This window comes from Culex pipiens, chromosome 2 (assembly GCF_016801865.2).
Source record: "Culex pipiens pallens isolate TS chromosome 2, TS_CPP_V2, whole genome shotgun sequence".
Taxonomy (NCBI): domain Eukaryota; kingdom Metazoa; phylum Arthropoda; class Insecta; order Diptera; family Culicidae; genus Culex; species Culex pipiens.
In genome coordinates this window covers 81,356,687-81,379,754 of record NC_068938.1, presented here as the reverse complement: position 1 = coordinate 81,379,754, position 23,068 = coordinate 81,356,687, and the positions used below count along the sequence as shown (strand labels likewise).

The window sequence follows — 23,068 nt, the reverse complement described above, 5'->3', positions numbered from 1 at the left end:
TGGACAAATTTGGGCGAAACCTGCGCCACCTGCCGGCAAAATCCTGAAGCGATGTATTTTCCCAAGTATTTTAGCGGTTTTCCCACATAAACTCCAACGCTTAACAGCGACCCCTTAACCCTAACCGATTTGGCTCAAAATTCTCACAGATACATATGAGCTCAAAAACCAACACAGATAGAAGATGATTACTTTTCGATACAAGTGCTGAAAAACTGAAGTTTTCTTTACTGAGCAAATCTCTACGAAATAGGTTTTTTTATTTTAATGTTTGTATTTTTAATCCGGCTGGCACTTTTTTGGTACCTTCGGTATGCCCAAAGTAGTCTTTTTTCATCATTAGTTATTCCATAAAATTTTCCATACATTTTTTTTAAATCAAGACTTCAATAGGACGTTATAATGAATGTTTGGCTTTTTTGAAATGTTAGTCTTGACTTTGAAAAAAAAAAAAATGTTTTCGGAAAGATCGGTCAATTTCACGAATGTCTCATATATTTTTAACATTTGAAATCGAACCATTAGTTGCTGAGATTATGTCATTAGAAAATGGTGCGGTTGTTTGGTTGAGACTTAGAAACAACAATTTTCCTGTTTTTAAACCTTTGCATGGCAATATCTCAGCAATTATGGGTCGTATCAACAAAGCTAAAAAAAAAAACAAAATATAGAGAATATTCTCAGCTTTTCAAATATATTTGTTACAAAAGTGGGCAAAATGAGCACTAATTAAAAAAAATGCATAACTGTGATTTTTTTTTCAAAAAAGTTACCGAGCAATTCCATGCCAAATAGGGAATCGGTTGTACCCGACCCTCTCCGATTTCAATGAAACTTTGTAGACATGTTATCCTTCGCTTATATAAGCCATTTTTGTGTATATGGAGCCAGTTCCACTCGATAATGGCATTTTAGAAGGGCGTAAGTGTTTTAAATATTTTTGTAATTCGGAATTTAAATATTTCTGTATTTCGAAGCCGTTGCATCGTATCAAAAAGTGGTCAAAGACAAACTTGTAGGAAATTTGACGGCCTTTTCGGTAAAAATACACTGAAAGAAAAAAACACCCAACTTTAATGAGATTTTTTGATTTTTAAGTTTAAAAGTCAAATTTGAGGGGGAGCCCACGATTTTTTTTCGTTCAAAATTTTTGTGAAGATAGCCTAAGATGTTACAAAAAGACTCACGAAAAATGCAGGATGGAGCAACTCACCTAAAAAAATACAAAAATCATTTACTGAAACTGTTTTTTTGAAAAGTGCTCTAAACGTTAAAATTTTCCAAAACCGAATACGGGAATCGATTTTCCAGACAATTTTACATAAAAGTCTCCATATTGACCATTGTCCTAAGTCCAATCCTTGTGAAGTTACAGCGGTTTTAAAAATAAAAATGTTGAAAAAATAGGTTTTTTGATGGTTTTTGGCAATTTCTATATGACAGACTTGATTTTTCAGTCTCGTAAATATTTTTACCGGAAAGCTCGTCTAATTTCCCATAAGTTTGTCTTTGACCACATTTCAATTGGATGTATGGGCTTACAGATATAAGCTAATTTACTATCCAGGTTACTATACTACACTGAAAAATATGATGTTTTCAATTATGAGCAATGTAATTAGCTTATATCTGCAAGCTCATACATCCAATTTAAATGTTGTCAAAGACAAACTTATGGGAAATTTGACGAGCTTTCCGGTAAAAATATTTACGAGACTGAAAAATTAAGTCTGTCTTATAGAAATTGCCAAAAACCATCAAAAAACCTATTTTTTCAACATTTTTATTTTTAAAGCCGCTGTAACTTTACAAGGATTGGACTTAGGACAATGGTCAATATGGAGACTTTTATGTAAAATTGTCTGGAAAATCGATTCCCGTATTCGGTTTTGGAAAATTTTGACGTTTAGAGCACTTTTCAAAAAAACAGTTTCAGTAAATGATTTTTGTATTTTTTTAGGTGAGTTGCTCCATCCTGCATTTTTCGTGAGTCTTTTTGTAACATCTTAGGCTATCTTCACAAAAATTTTAAACGAAAAAAAATCGTGGGCTCCCCCTCAAATTTGACTTTTAAACTTAAAAATCAAAAAATCTCATTAAAGTTGGGTGTTTTTTTCTTTCAGTGTATTTTTACCGAAAAGCCCGTCAAATTTCCTACAAGTTTGTCTTTGACCACTTTTTGATACGATGCAACGGCTTCGAGATACAGAAATATTTAAATTCCGAATTACAAAAATATTTAAAACACTTACGCCCTTCTCAAATGTCATTATCGTGTGGAACTGGCTCCATATACACAAAAATGGCTTATATAAGCGTAGGATAACATGTCTACAAAGTTTCATTGAAATCGGAGAGGGTCGAGAAAAAAGTACCTGAAAAATTCCTGTTTTGGGCTGGAATTGCTCTACCTTAAACTTGATATAAATTTAAAACGGTGCAATTTGTAAAAAAAATGTAAGTACTTTTTGATTGCACATTCGATTTTACATAGAAAAATTAATAATATTAATAAACCACGCGGACACTTCAAGAGTGCGGGGTATTGAGATCATCCACGTTCCATAAAAAAAGATTTTTTTTTTTGCAGCGGCCATTTTCAGCAAAGGACAATTTTCCAAAACGGCATCTACGTGGTAAGGATAGAACAGCAACGATAGCTTCATGCGACGACTCGATGCGCAGGATTCAGTTTGTTCTAGATTTTGTTTAACTGAACTAATTTGTCTTTATCAATTTTGGCTGGATGAAGGCTTTGAACAATTATTTTTTATTTTTTTACGTCCAATTCGAGTTCTGCGACCAACACTTTTAATCAAATCTAAATAGTTGATTATTGAATTACAAAAAGCATTTTTTGAATATTTCATCACCGCCATTTTAGATTTAAAATTACTAAATCACTTTAAAGTAGTTTAGGGGCTATACTTAAGCTCGACAGCTGATTTTGGTTGCCAAGGTCCCGAGTAACAATTACAAATTTTTGCGGTAGTCGGGCCTGAACGTGTGTCAAACACGTTCTGACCTGAACTCCCTTTGGCCAGTTGTCGCACTTACATCAATTTGAATATTCAAAATTCAAGTGAAGCTCGGAATTTTTTGAACGTTCAATAGAGTAATCAACGTTCGTTTGTATTGCGTGTACGTACACAAAAATTAAGTGAGGTTAAATTTTGTCAGCCAGCAAAATCAAATGGTGCACTAGTGTGCGTACGCGAAACGTCATAAAGCTCTATTGTGGACATGATACTTTATTGATCGCTACTTCCCCGAACCCGGTCAGGCGGGTATGGCCGTTGTCCAGAACCGCGCGCGGTTCTGGGCAACGGCCATACCCGCCTGACCGGGTTCGGGGAAGTGGCGTTCGGGGAAATGGCCGTTCGGGATTATGGTCATTCGGGAAAATGATTTTCAGGGATGTGGAAAATTAGGGGAAGTGGCCATTCGGGAAAATGGTTTTTAGGGGAAGTCGCCATTCGGGGATGTAGCCGTTCGGGGAAATGGATCGCTAGGGGAAATCATTTTCGGGTAAATGACATTTCGGGAAAGTGTCTTTTCGGAGATGTGGCATTCGGGGAAATGTCTCTTCGGGAATGTGGGTTTCGGGGAAATGTCATAGATTCTTGGCATTTATGTCCTCTTGAACATAAAAATTATAAAAAATGGGCCTCGGAAAAATTTCACTTCGGATAATCGAATAACGAATTTTTTTTTTCTTCGCTGGCTTATTTTTGATTGTCAAGTTTAAGTATGACCACTAAACTACGCTTAGTGATTTGCTTTTTTTTAATCCAAGATGGTGGCCAATATGGCGGTGACAAAATATAGAAAAAATGCATTTTATTATTTAATTGGTAATCAACTAATCAACTCGACAAAATTGGGGTCGCATAACACGAATTTGATGTTTAAAACAAGAAAAAAAACGTTGATGCAAAATGGCTTCTTTGGGCAAACCGAAGGCCTAAAAAAGTTTCAGCCAGATTAAAAAATACAAAAAAATCGAGTGAGCAAAATCTGAGATAATTGCTCTACTACAATGAGTACTGCAATTAGATTTTACCTATGTTATTATTGGTGTTGAAAAGTAGGGGAAAGTGGGGCAAGTGTAACAAGCTAAAGAAATGCTCGTTATAACCCATTTAAAAGTTAAAAAAATCTGTCGGATTTTATTATAATAATCTTACTCTAGGTCTTGACTAAGACTTTGTTAGAGCAAGTTTTAAAAAAAATCCTGTTTTTTATGTAAAAAATTGATTTTAAAAATTTTGATTTTCCGTACGTTCTACTCAACTAGTGGGGCAAGACGAACAACCCGTTGGGGCAAGAGGAACAATGCATGAAAAAACATGTTAATTTGCTAACAATTGAACTGTTATCACTTAGATACTTCAGATTAGAATGTATTTGAAAGGTTTCTTCCATTTTTAGACTAAATAATAATGTTTTACTAAAAAATTTATCGTTTGCACGAAAAAAATATTATTAAGATAATAAATAGTAAATTTTCATAATATCACTATGTTTTGTATGGACAATTTTTTTTAACAATTGTTTATCAGTTTTTAAGTACTTTCATGTATTTATTTCCAAATAAAATATGTTGTTGCAGCAATTCGTATTTTTTCCATACTAAAAATCCATATGGTACACATGCCCCACCTGAACAAGATTTTTTAAAAGCTCTCAACAAAAATAACCAAAAGTTAAATCATACTCTCTAATAGGTGCAAGTCATTGGTTGGAACACTACTGATCTAGGAAAAATAGCATTTTGATAAAATGAGTCTTAAAACGAACCCTAAGCCTTATTTTGTACTTTCCAAATATTATAAGAAAACAAAGGTTTTGAAAAAACTTCATTAAATCTTATGCTCCGTGGCGTTTACGTCGTTTTGGCGGTTATGTGGTAGTAGAATCAGCTAATTGCATTGCTAGCAACAATTCCTCATACTGGAAATAATCAAAATTGTAAAAATTACGGCCGTACGAGCGATTGTTCCTCTTGCCCCGTATGGTCGTCTTGCCCCACCTTCCCCTATGCCATTTTGTCATTATAAAATATAATAAACTACGGAAAAAAACTTTTTGTGCATTTTTAAATGACAATTTCATAACAAAACAAAATTATTCAGAAAAAAATATTTTTAATATTGCACTGAAGTTTCTGATAAAAAAAACTGCTCGCATATTTTTAACCCAATTTGTAAGAGAGGGGGCTTCGTCCAGGTTTAAATTAAATGAAAATCTGTCAAAAAAATTTCCCCTTAATGTAATGACGTTAGCTAATTCAAGACACACTCACGTCACCTGTCATTGTGCAGTACCCGATTCTACCATTTCATGTACTCTATTCGCGCGGGTATTCTTTGTCTCTCGATAGATACCACGAATCCCTGCTGGGTGCTGAGTGGGTGGGAAAATGGGTGAACTCTTTGATTGGAGGAGCTCCTCCTCCTCCTGCGAATCTGCAGCGCCCGCTGGCTGGCACAAATAACGTGCACTGATTTTGAAAATTTATCTCCTCGCGAGCTCCACCGCGTGTTCACACTCGATGCATTCCAGAAATCTGATGCAGAATTCAGAGCTTTCGAGCCACAAAGCCATGAATAACGATATTGCCTTGCGCAAAAGCTTAGAATTGGTGGGGGATGCAGTGTTGCCAGCTTGAATAAATCTTTAAGCTTTAAGCATCAAATTCAAGTAGAACTTGAATTTCGACTCAAATAATACCGTGCAAATCTGGCAACACTGCCACAGAACATTTAGCCGCCCTGGAGGGTTAGTTCAGCTAAGCTGGCAATGAATGTAAAACACAATCATAGCAAGAGGATCATGTCCTGTACAGCATGACAGCAGAGCGCGGGATCATAAATTAATTTCATTTGATTATTTCGAACAACTATTGCGTCCCGCGTTTCGAATGGCATGCTGCCGGTAACTAGAGGCAGTTTCGGGTTACAGCCTGTCGTTTATTCTACACGATTTGGACAGGATTGTTCGTCGGAAGGGAAGCGCTGGATTTACAAATTCCGGACGCGTGTTTTGGGTGTGTGATTTGGCATATGCTAGTGTTATGGACAACAGTTGCGGTGGATTTACATGGTGGCAGCCCAAACAAATATTGTAATAATCTTCAGAGTTGTCTTTTAATTTTATTTTATTTCATGAATAAAAAGAAATATTTTTAATTTTAATTTGAGTTAGACACCATGCAATAACAAAATTCAGCTTAAAAGCGACTGTTTAATGATCATTCATTCGATATCTGATTTGACTGCACTTGAGACTGGCTAAAAATAACTGTTTAAAAATAGGAAATATTTACTCAGGCTGCACGTAACCAAATCCGTTAAACACATATTTTTCCGCTGCAAATTTATTCAATTTTCCCAGTAACCTGCAATTAGTCGGAAAATGAGTTCCAGCGAACACAACACTGCCAATTCGTAGGTGATTAAGCGCACTAATTAAAGGCCATTAATTGTGCGTGATGATTACCAGCATTCCTGGCGGACCTGGAACTGGAATCGGTACCGGCCGGCGGTTGCCAGGAGTTCGGTTCGGTCGCGTCTGTCACGATCAGCTACATAAATTTGATAAATTCATTATTCAGTGCCACTCCAGTGGAGTGGCCCGGGTGTGTGAGTTTGTGTAAATGTACACACTGATGGGGGTAACAAATAATAATAAAGTGTCCTATTAGTGACGTGAGCAGAAATCAACAGCCCGTGTCAACCACCCGGACACTCTGGGTGAAATGTCTCTAGTGGTCACGTTGATTGAGTGTATGCTTGGGAGTTTGGCGGTGAAGTTTGGAATGTATTTGATTGGAACTTATGAAAAATTTTAACGTGAAAGTATTCAGTACAGTTCCACTAAAAATCATGATTGAATAATTCTGACCGTCAACATTAATTTGTGAGGCATCACTAGAACCACTATGGAGTCTAATTTGCGAGTTCCGAAAAATATGGCCATGTATGATCATGCCATTGTTGTCTGGTCACTTAGGAACACTTCCGGAACATGCAAGAAACCCTATCATCCGACATTTCAAACTTCATGAAATTGAAATTTCAGGCCGTTTTTCGCTGACCCATCATGGCTACTCCGAAACCGGATTCCGGTGGCCACTTGTGTACACTTCTGGAATATGAGAGAAACCTTATCATCCGACATATCATAAAATTCCCGTTGTTCTCTGACTTAAAATCCGGTGACAAAATACGGTTTTGCTCGTCAAAATCTCAACAAACATTGAATGAGGGTATGCCATATTTGTATATGAGTTTTAAAAACTTTGGTCTGGACAAGGTTTAGGAGTGGTTAAAAATTGTGTGGCTGACCCGAGCATGGGTAAATAACAAGGGAAATGCGTAATAATACCTTTCTCTGGTATCGATACCAAATTTTGGTATTCCTGGACCCTTTAAAATTTGTCTTAAGGATTATGCAAGAGCAAAATATGGTATCATACCAATTTAAGGTATTGTTTTAATATTGCAAAATTGCAGCATTTGTTAATGGTTGAACACCACATTTTGGTTTTCATTTGGTATTACAGTATTTTATCAAATTCATCTGAAACTATGGGAAAATTTTGACCAATTTTGACAAAATAATTAATTTTGCGCTAAAATGATGTCTCAAAGCGAATGCTTTCATTGAAAACCGGAAATTTCAAACTTGATTTTAAACATTGTTGATATACCCCCTAAAGAAATAACTTCAAACTGTGGAAAATTTTCTAAGTCAGGATGGCACATTTTGGTATTATTTTGGTATTAAAGTGTTTTATCAAATTCCTCTGAAACTATGGGAAAATTTTGACCAATTTTGACAAAATAATTAATTTTGTGCTAAAATGATGTATCAAAGCAAATGCTTTAATTGAAAACCGGAAATTTCAAACTTGATTTTAAACATTTTTGATATACCCCCTACAGAAATGACTTGAAATTGTGGAAAATTTTCTAAGTCAGGATGGCACATTTTGGTATTATTTTGGTATTAAAGTGTTTTATCAAATTACTCTGAAACTATGGGAAAATTTTGACCAATTTTGACAAAATAATTAATTTTGCGCTAAAATGATGTATCAAAGCAAATGCTTTAATTGAAAACCGGAAATTTCAAACTTGATTTTAAACATTTTTGATATACCCCCTACAGAAATGACTTGAAATTGTGGAAAATTTTCTAAGTCAGGATGGCACATTTTGCTATTATTTTGGTATTGAAAGGTTTCATCAATTTTCTCTGAAACTACGGAATTTTTTTTTAAATTTTTGACGAGATAATTAATTTTGCGCTAAAAGGACTTGAAACCCAAAAATGTTAAAGCTGATTTTTTTTTGTGATATACCCACTATTTTTTTTTTTTCAAACACGTTGAAATTTCTCTAAGTCGGGATAACCAAATACTTTGAAAAACGAGTCAATCAACAGATTATTGAATGTTGGTGAATTTCAATCCAGTTTCATTTTAATAATACTTATTTTTCTTTCTTGTTATTTTTCAGAAGCATCAAAAACTTCAAACAGGCCGTTCATCAATGACAAATGCATTCGATGTGGTGAAGAATATCACTAAGAACAACATGGAATCATCAGGTGAGTAGATTTGGCTGTTGCATATGGATCATTTCCGTTTTTTTCACTAACTGCAACTGTTGCACTAAAAATGGTATGAAAATACCAAATTTTGGTATTACTTGTGCAAATACCAGCGACCAAAATGTGCTCTTGGTTGTCCAGTAATAAATGGTAAAATACCATGAAATCATACCAAAATCATGTATGTGGATGACCACAGGAATACCAAAATATGACTTTCCAAGGGCGCGGGAATACCTAAAATTAAAGCTATGGCAATACCAAGTTTTGGTATTCAAGCAATGTTCAAAATCCAGAAGACCTCAAGTTGGTATTGAAATGATTTTATTTTGTGGTATTATTTTACCTTTGGAATAACATGGTTTTGTATTGTTGTGCACTTCCACATACAAGATTTTGGTATGATTTCATGGTATTTTATCATCTATTACTGGGCAACCAAGAGCACATTTTGGTCGCTGTTATTTGCCCAAGTAATACCAAAATTTGGTATTCCCGTGTTATTTACCCCTGCTCGGGGAAGACAATCGTGATTCCACAAGTGTAATGAAATTGGATAAAGGATATTAATTGAATTCATTTGCATTTTCACCGATTTTTTATATTGTGAAGATGCTGACATATACTTAAATAAAAATGCATAGTTTAAATAATAATTAAATAAAAAAATGTTGCAAAAGGTTTTTTGAACCATTCTTCCTCCAATTTCAATAAAATTCCAATATTTTTTTATGCCTGAGATCTGCTTCACATTAGTAACCAAATTTTACGATTTCAAATCCCGAGGTGGCTTGTAAGCGCGAAACAATTTTGAATAATACCTATAATTTTGCATTCTTTACAGTTTTCTAGTTTAGGGCAATTCTAGCTCAAATCAGGGTTTTTTTCTGCAAATTTGTACCCGACCCCCTCGACACCGCTTCTATGATTTTTTAAAATGTATAAGTTAAGTTAAAAGGTGCAGTCACGTTTTATTTTTCGCTTGAATTTTTAAGGAAATAGCCAATGATGTTACAAAAAGACTCACAAAAATGCAGGATGGTATGTCTCTCGTGAAAATATTTTTTTTTTCTAAAACTCTTTTTTTAAAGTAGTCTAATTATCAAAATTGTCACAAAGCGATAGTGGGAATTGATTCTCCAGAAAATTTCACACAAAATTCTCCGTATTGACCATTATCCTAAGTCCAAAAAAAAACGAAACTATTGGCACTACGCCCCCCGGGGCATGGCCTTCCTCTAACGTGGGATTTCTGCTCCAGCGCCTCTGACGAGACAGGAGAAACCGGGACCGACGTTTTACTTCACCATCCGATAGAAGCTCAGTGGATAAGGCGGGAATCGAACCCGCGTCTCATAGCATCATCGGGATCGGCAGCCGAAGCCGCTACCCCTGCGCCACGAGACCCACCCATCCTAAGTCCAATCCTTATGAAATGATCCTTACAGATAAGAATAAAAATGATGAAAAATCAGGGGTTTTTACATTTATTGTGTTTTTTTTTTTTTTTTTTTTTGCAATTTATACATAGTCACTTGTGTACTATTTTGTGACACGTCTGCTGTAAAAAGATGGGACTTATCACAAGATAGCACTCAAGCGACGATATGGCAGACTTGATTTTTCAGTATCGTAAATTGTTTTACCGAAAAGCTCGTTAAATTTCCCATAAGCTTGTTTTTTTTTAAAAAAAAATATAAATAAATTAAGACCACCGTCTTTTTGTGACATCTTTTCTCAAAAATTTTGGACGAAAAAAAAATTGTGAAATCACCTTAAAATTTTAATTAAAATCTAAAAACCCCAAATCTCTCATAAAAGTGGCGTGTGTATTTTTCTTTCAGTGTATTTTTTTTTAGAAAGACCGTACTATTTTCCTACAAGTTCGTCGAGAAGCACTTTTTGATAGGATTCAACGGCTTCAAGATACAGTTATTTTTAAACTACAAACATATTTAAATGACTTACGCCCTTCTAAAATGCCATTTTCGAGTGCAATTGGCTCCAAATACACAAAAATGGCTTATTTAAGCCTTGGATAATATGCCATCAAAAGTACAAGAAAAATTCCTAATTTAGCTGGAATGGCTCTTTAGTCAAATTTGAACGTTCAAGCAGTTTTCCAAAAACATTTGATTACAATTTTTATGAAATTCACTATTTTCAATCACATTCAAACTTCAATAATTGTATCAATAAAATGAGTTTTAATCAATGTATTTGTTTCGTACAATCGAGATCAAGTATGGACAAATTATTATTTTTAAATTGACAAAAACTACAAAGGTTCATAAAACAACCCTCTGCTGCCTACCTCCTTTCGTTATAGATTGCCTTTTTATTTTTTTCATGTTTAACAGTCGCTTTTTCAATTTTTTGCTTGTCTTTCACATTTTCTGTTATAAAATCGCACCACTGAGTAATGCTCTACCAACTCACACAAAATCGGGAAAAGTTGCCCCGATCCCTCTTAGATTTGCGTGAAACTTTGTCCTAAGGGGCAACTTTTGTCCCTGATCACGAATACGAGGTCCGTTTTTTGATATCTCGTGACGGAGGGATGGTACGACCCCTTCCATTTTTGAACATGCGAAAAAAGAGGTGTTTTTCAATAATTTGCAGCCTGAAACGGTGATGAGATAGAAATTCGGTGTCAAAGGGACTTTTATGTAAAATTAGACGACCGATTGGCGTGCTCATAAGTCCGAGAAAAACACGTTTATAAATCAAGAGTACAACCCCACTAAACTATCAACCAATTAATCTCCCAATCTATCTAAATCCCTAAAAAAATTTATGTACTATCATTATAAATGAAAATATCTAAACTTATATTAATCAACATATCCCCATAATTTACATATTATAAAATTAAAACATTAAAATACATTATTTCACCATAAAATCAGTTTAAATATAAACTATATGACATACATAAACCCACCTAATTACTCAGTAAACTAACCTCTTTAAATAAACACACCCCCGATCCCTCTAAAAAATCCCCACCACTATACTACCCTAATCGAAATTAAAAATCTATGCATATATATTTTATCCTAATACTTCTATACCTTCTCAACAAACATCAAAAAAGGACTCTGACCATCTCAATCACATCCTACTCCCAATAATATCAGACCACCCACCAACAAAAAACTCAACCGATAACTGCTATCCGATTACAAGCCAACCCAAACCTATCCATATCTCTACAACTCTGCAGCACACTACGCAAACACTCTACACATAACCCATCGCAATGAAAGTAAAGCACGAACCTACCCACCATCCGAAATTTAACGTACTCAACTACTAACATACCCATGACCCCCGGGTTAACTGTACCGACTCGCCTACAAAGTACCACCAACTTTCCCTCAAATGCGCACACCGCTACCCCAAAACCCCACGCTTTACAGACGAGGGGGGATGTCCCCAAAAAGGAGAATTTAATACAACTCATCCAATACTTAATTGGTGTTTTATTACCTGAGCCCAAAACCCCTCACACAGTACCTATTGGAGATATCTGACGCGCGCGCAGGATACAATTGTCTCCATCACGAGTGCCTTGTGACACCAAATGTGTGTGCCTGCACGACTCACGCAGATGTCTAGCCGCTGCGAGAGTAGCGCACACACACACAATTTTGCGCTTGTTCCACAATAAAAGTGAGTCGTACCACAGGGTGAGCGCTGTAGGGTGTGTCGCTGCTATGCGCGCTCTCGGAGAGAAGAGACGTGACCTCGGATTGGTGAGTGAGTGTGCTACTACGTAATCTATAGTGTGTGCCCTTAGGACAAAGTTTCACGCAAATCAAAGAGGGGTCGGGGCCAATTTTCCCGATTTCGTGTGAGTTGGTAGAGAATTACCCACAGGTATTATATCCTATTTACTATGTCTCATCCTTGTTAAAAATCACCATACCGCGTTTATGAAGATGTAACAAATACACTTTTTTTCCCTTCCACTGTTTTCAACTCACAAATAGTTTCATCAACATCCATCGATCCCAAGTTCAATGAAGCAAAACAGAAAAAAAGAGTAAAAAAAACACAAACTTTTCTCGTCGATGCCTGGAATGTAGCGCGAAGGAAAAGTTCATTATAAAGCTGATTATAAATTCATTTATTTTCCCTTTATTACGGCCACTTCTACGCTGCTGGCTTGCGTTGTAGCAAGGATCGATCATGTTGTTGGTGACGCTCTCTTTCATGCTTGGAAAGGATACTTCCCCGATGTGAGAACGCGTTTCACTTGTTTGAAAATGGAACCATTTGAGGCTTCATTGTGTTGCCGTTTCATAAATCACATTTTGTAGCTGAATTGAATGCTTGATAGTTTCAAATGACGACCGAGATTTCTCATTTTTTATATTTCGAAGAAAGAATAAGAAATCGAATCACCCTATCGATCCCAACCCCCTTTTTCTTATTTTCCACTTTATTTTCCAGCTACATCATCGCTGCTGCCTTATTTAACCATTCACATGCAGAGCACCGGGCTGACAGTGGAGGAAATTGCAATCATCTACCTGGCTTTGCCGTTCACGACCTTTCTGAGCCCACCGATCACCGGTAAGTTTATGATGTTATTCTTTGTATATTTTTACGCTTTTTTTTGCGCTCACTATCACGTCAAAATTGATCTTGGCAGGGTGCATCTTTGGTGGGAAATTGTTTTTTGTCGAGACGTTTTTTTCCAAGTGAAAAAAGTATATTCAAAATTATTGTTGAATAACTTTATGCTACACGGTGTATTTTTTCGAGACCTCAAAGGGCTCTTTCCCGAAATTTTGCGGGGTATACCGAAATATTTCGTCGGGGGGTCTAGAACAACTTTTTTGTTGAAGATTATTTTTAGATTTTATGGGATATTTGTTAAAAAAAATCACAGAAAATCGGGTGTATTCATGTGATATCACTCAAATTTCTTATGAATAAACCTTGGGGACTCTAACCAACTATATTTGACCAATATTTGACCTCCAATAAAAAAAATCCAACCAAACTTGCAAGATTTCCAGCGGGATACCCCGATACGACCGAAAGTAAATCTTTTCTTTGTACAATTTGTCATGAAATTACAGCAACACATTGCCCGGATACAAATTTAAGTATTAAACAATGCAAAACATCATTTTTTTAATTAAAAGCTGTTTATTACCCAATAGGTTCCGAAAATATTTTTTTTTGCAATTCCGTCGTGAAACTACTTACTTTTCCTGTCATTCTTGAACGACGAAATAGCCTACTTTTCTGTACCAAAAATAACAGAATCAAATAGCAACACATTTCAAAATAAATGTTGAAAAGTTCTACTTTAGACGACAAAATACATGAAAATTTGACTTAAAATTTCACTCAGCGTGTGTTTTTTGGAATTGCAAAAAATGTTGTATGGAACTCGATGCAAAACTTGATTTTTTCAGCACTCTTCGTATTTATCCAACTCGGTGAACCTCGTTGGATAAATGTACGACTCGTGCTGAAAAATCCTCTTTTTGCAACTAGTTGCATAAACTACTTTTTCAATCCTCTGCCACATCACACTATTACATTTTAAAACATTTTAAAATCAATCACACTGTATAGAACAGTTTTCTGAAGAAGTTCCATTAAAAAAGTATCAGTTTTGATTCAATATAAGTAGAGATATGTCCAATTTCCTGAAATAAATAGTGCCGTTCTCAAAAATGTCTTAATTTAATTACCTTTCACTTGATGGGCACTGCCTACTTTAAGTTATTTTTTATGATGATAATATTTTATTGATACATACAAATTATAACAAGTTTTGACGAAATTCATGAAAATAATTCAATATCATTCATTACCAAACTCAGTAGACAGTGTCCATCATGTGAAAGGTACTTAAATTAAGAAATTTTGGAGAAAGGCACTATATTGAACCAAAACTGATACTTTTTTATGGAACTTGTTCAGAAAACTGTTTTCTACAATTTGATTGATTCTTAAATGTTTTAAAATGTACTTGCGGTAATCACTTTTGCAAACAATAATTCCTTAACTACCTTCCGGAAGCCACACAGCGATAAACCACACAGAAAAAAAATGACGGTAATATTCATCAGAAGATGGTGACAGATTTTGTGGCATAAAAAATGATTAATTTTACCCCAGAATATGATGAATTTTCATCAGTTTTTGATGAATATTCATCAGGTTTACATTTTGACACATTTTTTATGTAAAATTACCCAAAAAAGAGGTAGAATTCAACCTACCAAATTTTCAACATTCGATAATTCAACTTTTTTTCTGTGCACAAGTTTCCTCTTTTTTGTGGCCCAACAGCACCTATGCTCCAAGCATCAGACAAAGACTTTAGTCCGGGTATGAAATATTTAAGCAACATAATTGTTGGGTACACAGAAAAAAAAAGTTGAATTTTGGAATGTTGAAAATTTGGTAGGTTGAATATTAACTCTATTTTTGAGTAATATTACATAAAAAATGTGTAAAAATGTGAACCTGATGAATATTCATCTAAAACTGATGAAAATTCATCATTTTCTGGGGTAAAATTATTCATTTTTTTGCCACAAAATCTGTCACCACTTCCTGATGAATATTACCATCATTTTTTTCTGTGTACAGAACACAACTTACTTTTTCAAAGATCTTTGAGATTCAACCTTTTGGGAAATATTTCAAGTTTAAAATACTAATTCGGTGTCAAAGAGTCATTTATAGAAATTCAGATCTATTTTTTACTTGTTTCATAAATATTTACTTAAATTCAGTTTAGAAAAGAATAACCGCAATGAACCCTGAGTTAGTTTTTCCACACTTCAATGTTCAATCTACCTTTTGAAAGAAAACTTTGTTTCTGCAAAGTTTCTCAAATTTCGACGCAGCGATCTCTCTGATGAATACCGCGCAGTACGTATGATTTCCTTAACTCATCTTAATTTCACCAAGTTTCACCAAAAAAAAGTTACGGCCAAAAAAGCGTTACTCATAACGCTATTCACAGTAAGCGCGACGGCGCCAGAGCAAAAGGCAAAGTTTTAGCTTTAGCTTCTGCAAACAGGCTCCGATTTCAAACTTTGACTTTCCTAGCCGCGGAACGGAGAGAACCCCGTTGAATGGAAGCGAGACGAACCCGCAGAACCCGGCTCGGTTTTTGAGCAAGTGTTTATATTGAAGATGATACGTTTTATTAAAATACCCTTTGCATAATTTATACATTTAGCGTGCGCGCTCCTTAATGTTGGCTGCCGCGACGTCTTCTTCCTTCCGAAAGTGGGTCCTGAATTCGACATTGTGGCAAATAATGAACGACAGCTGAACACTGTCTCGTTGCCGAAAAAGCAAGCACACCAGGAAACTTAATCAGAAGCATTGAAGCTTGTTTGCCAAAGTGTGTTTGAGTCTGTAAAAGGATAATTAATTTTATGGCTGATTGAGTTAAAATGACGCGCGCTCGTTCTTGCTTCAAACACTCAGCACCATTGAAAATTGGGAGGAAAACATTCGATCCACACAGAAAAAAATGATGGTAATATTCATCAGGAAATAGTGACAGATTTTGTGTCAAAAAAAAAAAAAAATGATTAATTTTACCCCCAAAAATGATGAATTTCATCAGTTTTTGATGAATATTCATTAGGTTCACATTTTTAAACATTTTTAATGTAATATTATTCAAAAAAGAGGTAATATTCAACCTACCAAATTTTCAACATTCCAAAATTCAACTTTTTTTTCTGTGCACAAGAGATCAGAGTTGAGTGTACTAAACAAATAAACGACTTATGTTTTTATTCCGCTGTAGTCGCGAAACGAAAAACAAATGATTATAATACGAATCGAATAAATTGCCCGTTTATACAATTTCAATGTCATGCTATTTTAATTTTAGGAAATATCATTGCATAAGACCAAATTATTCTTACACAGAAAAAAATGTAAATATATTTTGGAATAAGAAGACAACAACTTCCTTCGTTGTTGTGCACCCTTAATATATTACACAGAAAAAAATGAATTTTGGAATGTTGAAAAATTGGTAGGTTGAACTACCAAATTTTCAACATTCAAAAACTCAATCCTGCAACAACGTGATTGTAAAAATAGCCAAACTTTTTTGTAAATAACTTTGTGGACAGTACTTTAGGGGAGTCGATACATATCTTGTGATCGTTCCATTTTAAAACTTGCGAAACAATATGTATGTTTTAATAACTTGCAGCCTGAAATGGCGATGGCTTGGATATTTGAAGTCAATGGTATTTTTTGTACAATTGGACGCCCAATTTAAAGATGTACTCAGAAAAACGCATTTTTCATCAAAAAATACAAAAAAAGTTTTAAAAATGCCAATTTTGTTGCTTAACTGTATAATTTTTTTGGACTTGTCATTTTATGGGAAATTTAATGTTATTTTCGAATTAGCAATAATCCAAAAGGATTTTTTTTTCAAATTCAAATTTTGTTACTTTCTAACTTTGCAGGGTTATTCTTCTTAAAAAATTGTATGCATAAACATAAGAGTTTTGCTTGGAATCATAACGAGTTGTCGCAATTTTACGCAAACAAAAATTTGAAAAAAATGGGCTGTCGTTGATTATGGCCATTCAAGGTCACCCGCGTCAGACACGAGCGACGAAACAAAGAGCAGCAGAAAAGTGAAAACTGTTCTTTCGTAAAATCGCAAAAGCTCGTGATTGTTACAAACAACCACCTTATGTTTATACATATTTTTTTGTAATTGTCTGCTCTACAGCTTTGAAAAACATTGTTACACTCTAAAAAATAAACCTGCAAAGTTACAAAAAACAGTTCTAAACAAATATTTGCAACAAAAATGCCTTTGAGTTTTGCGACTAATTCCGATCAGTGGCCCCAAGTAGAGGGTGACGATTCTCGAGATTTTCAAATTCCCGGGAATCGAGAGTTGAACTTGGCAATTTCCCGGGAATTCCCGGGACCCGGGAGTTTTTTTACTACGTCAACAGTGTAAAAAATTTAAAATAAAAAGTAATAAATGTGTTTCTTTTAAATGAATTCAGTTACTGTTAATTCACACTAACTCTATGAAACGTTAGTTTGAACAGCCTCATTGTTTTGAGGAACTCGAGGAACTATTTAAAACTTTTGATTATTTTTTTCTGAATCTGCAAAAACTAAATCGTTTCTTGAGTTTTTTAAGACTAAAAATTGTAGTTGAAAATATTTACGAATCTTAATTCGCACTGAGTGATTTTTCAAAAGGTTCACAAACTTGTTATTAGATTTTTGTAAAAAAAAATAACTAATATAGCTTATATATAATTTCCCACTATCGGGAATTTTGCATTATGATAAATAACGACTCAAAACAACAAATTAAATTGTTTTTTTTTTAAATTTTTTAGTTCAACGTTAAATATTCATTGAAAAAATATTTACAATTATCAGGAAAACCCAAATGTTCACAAAAAACTAGATTGGATTGCTATGCTCAAGAGAAGATATGGAAATTGAACTTAACTTGAAAAAGCTTTTCCCTTTTTCAAATAGTTAGAAAAAATAATATTTAAAAATAAAACATTTGATTTCATACCTGGGGTGTAACTGCTAAAAAAATTTTAAGGTAAATTTTTGAGTCCACCTTTTTTTGGCTTCTCTAAATTGTAGTTATTGGAATTTTTGACATGTTAAAATTTACACTTTCTGAATAAGAAGATTAGAGAAACATTGGTTTATTCGAACTTGAACATCGAATATTGGACATTCAATGTTCTAAACAATTTTGAATTTTTTATATGTTTTTTTTTCTGATTAGTTCACATAATTTTGCTTCGATATTTATAAGTTTAAATTTCCCGGGAGTCTCGACCGAATTTCCCGGGAATCGAGAGGTCCAAAGATGGTCAATTTCCCGGGAAATTTTTCCCGGGAATTCCCGCTCGTCACTCTCTAGCCCCAAGTAAAGTAAATCAGCAAAAGGTTTAAAAATGCTCTTTTTGATTGAAAAAGTAGAAATAAACTCCACTTTATGTACCCTGAAGAGTTAGTTACCGGTAGTACAAGTTTTTATGTAAATTTTTATTTATTTTTTACAATTCCGTCGTGAAAATACTTACTTTTCCTGTCATTCTTGAACAACAAAATAGCCTACTTTTCTGTACCAAAAATAACAGAATCGAATAGCAACACTTTTCAAAAAAAAATGCTGAAAAGTACTACTTTTCAGCACTCAAATGGGTGCTGAAAGTTTGAACTTTTCAGCACTTGTTTCGAAAAGTAACACTTTTCAAAAAAAAATTGATTTAAACGATTTATTGACAAAATACATGAAAATTTGACATAAAATTTCACTCAGTGTGTGTTTTTTGGAATTGTTTTTTCCGCACTCTTCGTATTTATCCAACTCGGTGAACCTCGTTGGATAAATGTACGCCTCGTGCTGAAAAAATCCTCTTTTTGCAACTTGTTGCATAAACTACTATTTTGCAATTATATTGTTGTTTTGCAATGCCTAATCAGAACATTTTTTTTAAATTCAAATATGCTTCACGAACTCAATTAATGAAGATGTAAATAGCGCTAAATATTTTAAATATCAGAAAAAAAAACAACAGACAAGATTTGTAAAAAACAGCCAGGTATCTGAAAAGCAAGTATTTCAGAACTATGTAAAATCGTCACTTTTTTTGTTCACCTTGAAGAGACAAATGCACGATTATTATTTTTAAAAACTTGTTGCTATGTTTTGCATAATGTATTTCGAAAGCATAACTACATTATTGATTATTTTGGGAAAATCTGGACAATCAGATGCAAACTTTAATACATCATCGAAATTTTGATTTAAAATCATTAAATATTGAATTTTCTTAAATATGAATGTTTCATGCATAATTACAATTAATCCATATTAATTTTTTTCACTTGTTAATTTTTATGAAAAATGTATTTTCTACCAAATAAATTGCTATAAGGTTTAACCCACCTCTACGCAGGCTTCAATAAAAAAAATGAAAAAAAAGAAAACATTTTACAACCAATTTTTGATCATACCTGGGAAAGAAGAACTCTTGACATTTATGAAAATCGTTCGGTTGAAAGTTTGACTTGATGGTTTTGACTTTGCCAATGTTTTTAAAAATGTCTATTTTTCTACGGTAATCTTTATTAATTTTATGTGAAAATAAGTATGCAACTATTCTGCCCCAGATTATGCCTCTACGCCTTTTTTCAATTTAATAAGAATCCTATCATTCTATAGCAAATAATGTTAGTAACATGCAAAAAAATAAAATAAATTCGGCCACCGATTATTATTTTTTGCCCGAGTGTTGTAGGAGGCTTCTCAATGATCCAATTAGCAATTTTACGTCACTGATTCATCAATACAATGTTCCATTAAGTGTAATCGACTGTCTGCTAGCAAATTTTCGATAACTTTAAAATGTAAACTGAATCACATTTTTTTTTAAAATAAAAATTGTCTTCAAAAAGGGTAATTTATCTCTTTTATCTGTAATTAATTTTTTCAACAAATCTTGATGAAAAAAAAAACTCATGAATAATTAAGTAATTTATTACTATCTACTTTCATGTTTAGCTGTGTGTTTATTTCGATGGCTGATTTATTCTATGGTTTTCTAAATAAAAACATTGAACTTGAAAAATGTAGCACGATTTTTAAACAAAATAAAACTCATTACTGCAATCATTTTTTTTGTAAACAAACTTTAACATTATTTATTTAAATTGTTTTGAGGCTGTTGAAGCTTTTGCAAATTTAAATTTCTAAATAAAGAAATTATAAGCCTAGGATTTTTTTTCATTTAAAATGTGTTTTAAAATCCATTTTGTACCAGTCCAGTTGTTTTGCATCTTATGTTTTCAAAATATCTGGCTATTGACGAAAACTTTTTTTTGTGGAAAAATAAATGTACATCGAAATTATAAAAAAAATTAAATATTTTTTAGTGAGCCAAACCATGGCGTAATACAAACGCTTTAAAATGCACTTCAATTTGTTTTCAGTTAAATAGAAAAAATATGTTTTTTGATTTGATTATCCAAATAAAAAGTTTCAATTATCAAATTCGAATAATCGAATCATGACCATATTTTTTTTATTTGCTTGATGTAAAAATCGAATTCGGCTTCTGCCAATTCATTTCAGACAAATTTGATCAATATTTCGTCACCGATATTTTTACTTTTTCAATTAAAAATAAGACAACAAAAAACTTTTTTTTTTCGTGTTTCGATTATTTGAAGTCAAATTTTGGCTTTGGACAATCGAGGCTGGACTGAACTTTATTTGATCCAAGCGCTCCTAAGTCACGGCGTTCTAGCAGGATTCTAGCAGAGTTTTTACAGAGCTGGATAATCTTACATCATTCTAGCAGAAATGTTCTACCGCTCTAGCAGGATTCTGACTGGGTCTTTTACACACTTGTCCTTCTTTGTTTTTTGAAAGGTACCTAGCCCGAAACGCAGCACTTCGCACCAAAGTAACGAGTTGAATGTCACTGAATAATTCGATGTTCAAGTATGCAGCTCAATAGTTAAATATTAGATCTATATTCCTAAAAAAAAATAGCCCTGCAATAGACGGAAAAATTACATAGTTTGATCTATCTATTCAAGATTCTCAATCTATTTCAGGAACATGAAAGATGTTGTTTGAGATTTGAGATTTTTTCGATAGTACAAATAAAAAAAATATGGTAAAATTTTCGTGGGAGGAGGAGGGGGGCTGCAGCCCGGTAGCCCCCTCCCCCCCCCCTCTGGCTACGGGCCTCAATTAGCACAAGGCTCGATTTCCCTTGACGTCGTCATCGGTTTCCCCGGTAAATTGAACCAAATTACAAGCCTGTCTGGTGCGGCCCTGGCAACCATGTCAATGCTTCATTATTGCTTTCCTTTCCTCATCAAATGGGATTTCCCAGCATCCCAGAGCCCAGCAGCAGAAAAACCACTTCGACCCGGTCCATTGATGAAAACTCAACCGCCCCTAGTTTTTTTTCCTCCTTCCGTAACAAGCAAAGATGGGGCGGCTGCTTGTGTGAAAAACCCCGCTCTTGAAAGAAAAATGAAAATGCAAACAAAAACCGTGTTGGGGCAGGGTCAACCATCACAAGGGCCGGGGCCAATTATTGTTCGCATTTTTCCTTGTTTGTTGCCAGGGTTGCTTGGCGGGGGAGAAGGGCGAATATTTGATGATAGAGGTAGAGCCCCGGTAATTATCGTAAAAGGGGCGTGCCCCGGGTTCGAAATTAATCACACTTAATGCTGGTCATTGTCCCTAGTTTGTTTTCCATTTAGTGGGTGGTTGGGACCGTCAGCTGGGGCGTGAAATATGATCTTCAATTGGGGGTGGTTGAGGGCAGGAAAACATCAAGTGGTGAGCCAATGCATTTAAAGTGCGCCACTTTGTGTAATATAATTCATAAGGGCTTTAGGAGATGGGAAGTCTACGACATGAGAGAACACCAAATTTGCCAAGCTTTTGCCAAAAGTAATTTCATTATGATGTATTAGCGCACTATAGCTGGTGCCGATGAAAAGGAAGCACGATGGTTGGAAGGAAATTCAAGTTAATTTTGTAGGGGAAAAAGTGTGAAATGGGATTTTCAAAAATAATCATAGGTATCAATATTATACATTAAATTGTTTGCTACACAACAAATGGTAAAATCGTATGCAAAAGCATGCACATCAGCATTGTCAAAAAATACTTAATACTACAACACAATGCATCTACAATTTAAAAAAATGCTACCGACGGGATTCAAACCGAGCACCAATAGTAAAAACTGGCGAATGGAAAGGATAAACGCATATATGTGCTTGACATTTCGGTCAAGTTGATAGCCCATACTGATGAGCCATGTTTCAGGGTGTAATATTACAAAAAAAATCCTAAAATGATGCATAATTTATTTTACACCTTTTTTTGCTCTTTCTTGCAGTGTACTTTTTTCATATGCATAATCAATATCTTAAAAGATTAGGTTAAAATATATATTTTTTTAAACAAAACAATTAAAATAAATTATAGCAATACAAATTAATCTTGATCTCCATTTTATGGCTGTCTGCTGAATATTTACTTCCGAAAACATGTACCGTAAACCGGGATGACTTTGATAGGATTTCAATTTGTTTTTAGAATATTTTCCAACAGGTAAGGTTTTTCTCAAGATTTTTATTTTTAAAACATGTACTGGGGTAGATTACACAAAGTCCATGTACTATTTCGGAAAAAAAGTTTTTACAATAATGTTTAGAAAAATAGCTACGTTAAAAATTCTTAGTTTTAATTCCGGGGTGACTTTGATAGTCATAGTTTTTCTTGTTAAAATCATATTTAAGATGTTCAAATTTTATTTGTTCGTTGTATGTACCATCACAGAAGAAGCTGATATAGTTTTTGAGAGAAAAAAATCAATGTTTATATTTAGTTAATGTTGTA

At 34.2% G+C, this 23,068-nt stretch overlaps 1 protein-coding gene across 1 annotated transcript in view; it reads left to right on the top strand.

Moving 5' to 3' along the window:
- LOC120423666 (uncharacterized) overlaps positions 1 to 23,068 on the top strand; it is a 33,830-nt gene that overhangs the window by 9,908 nt on the left and 854 nt on the right. Inside the window, exon 3 of the mRNA XM_052706926.1 lies at positions 13,078 to 13,316. Within this exon, the coding sequence (XP_052562886.1) occupies positions 13,078 to 13,316 (239 nt within the window). The remainder of the gene's footprint in view (positions 1 to 13,077; positions 13,317 to 23,068) is intronic.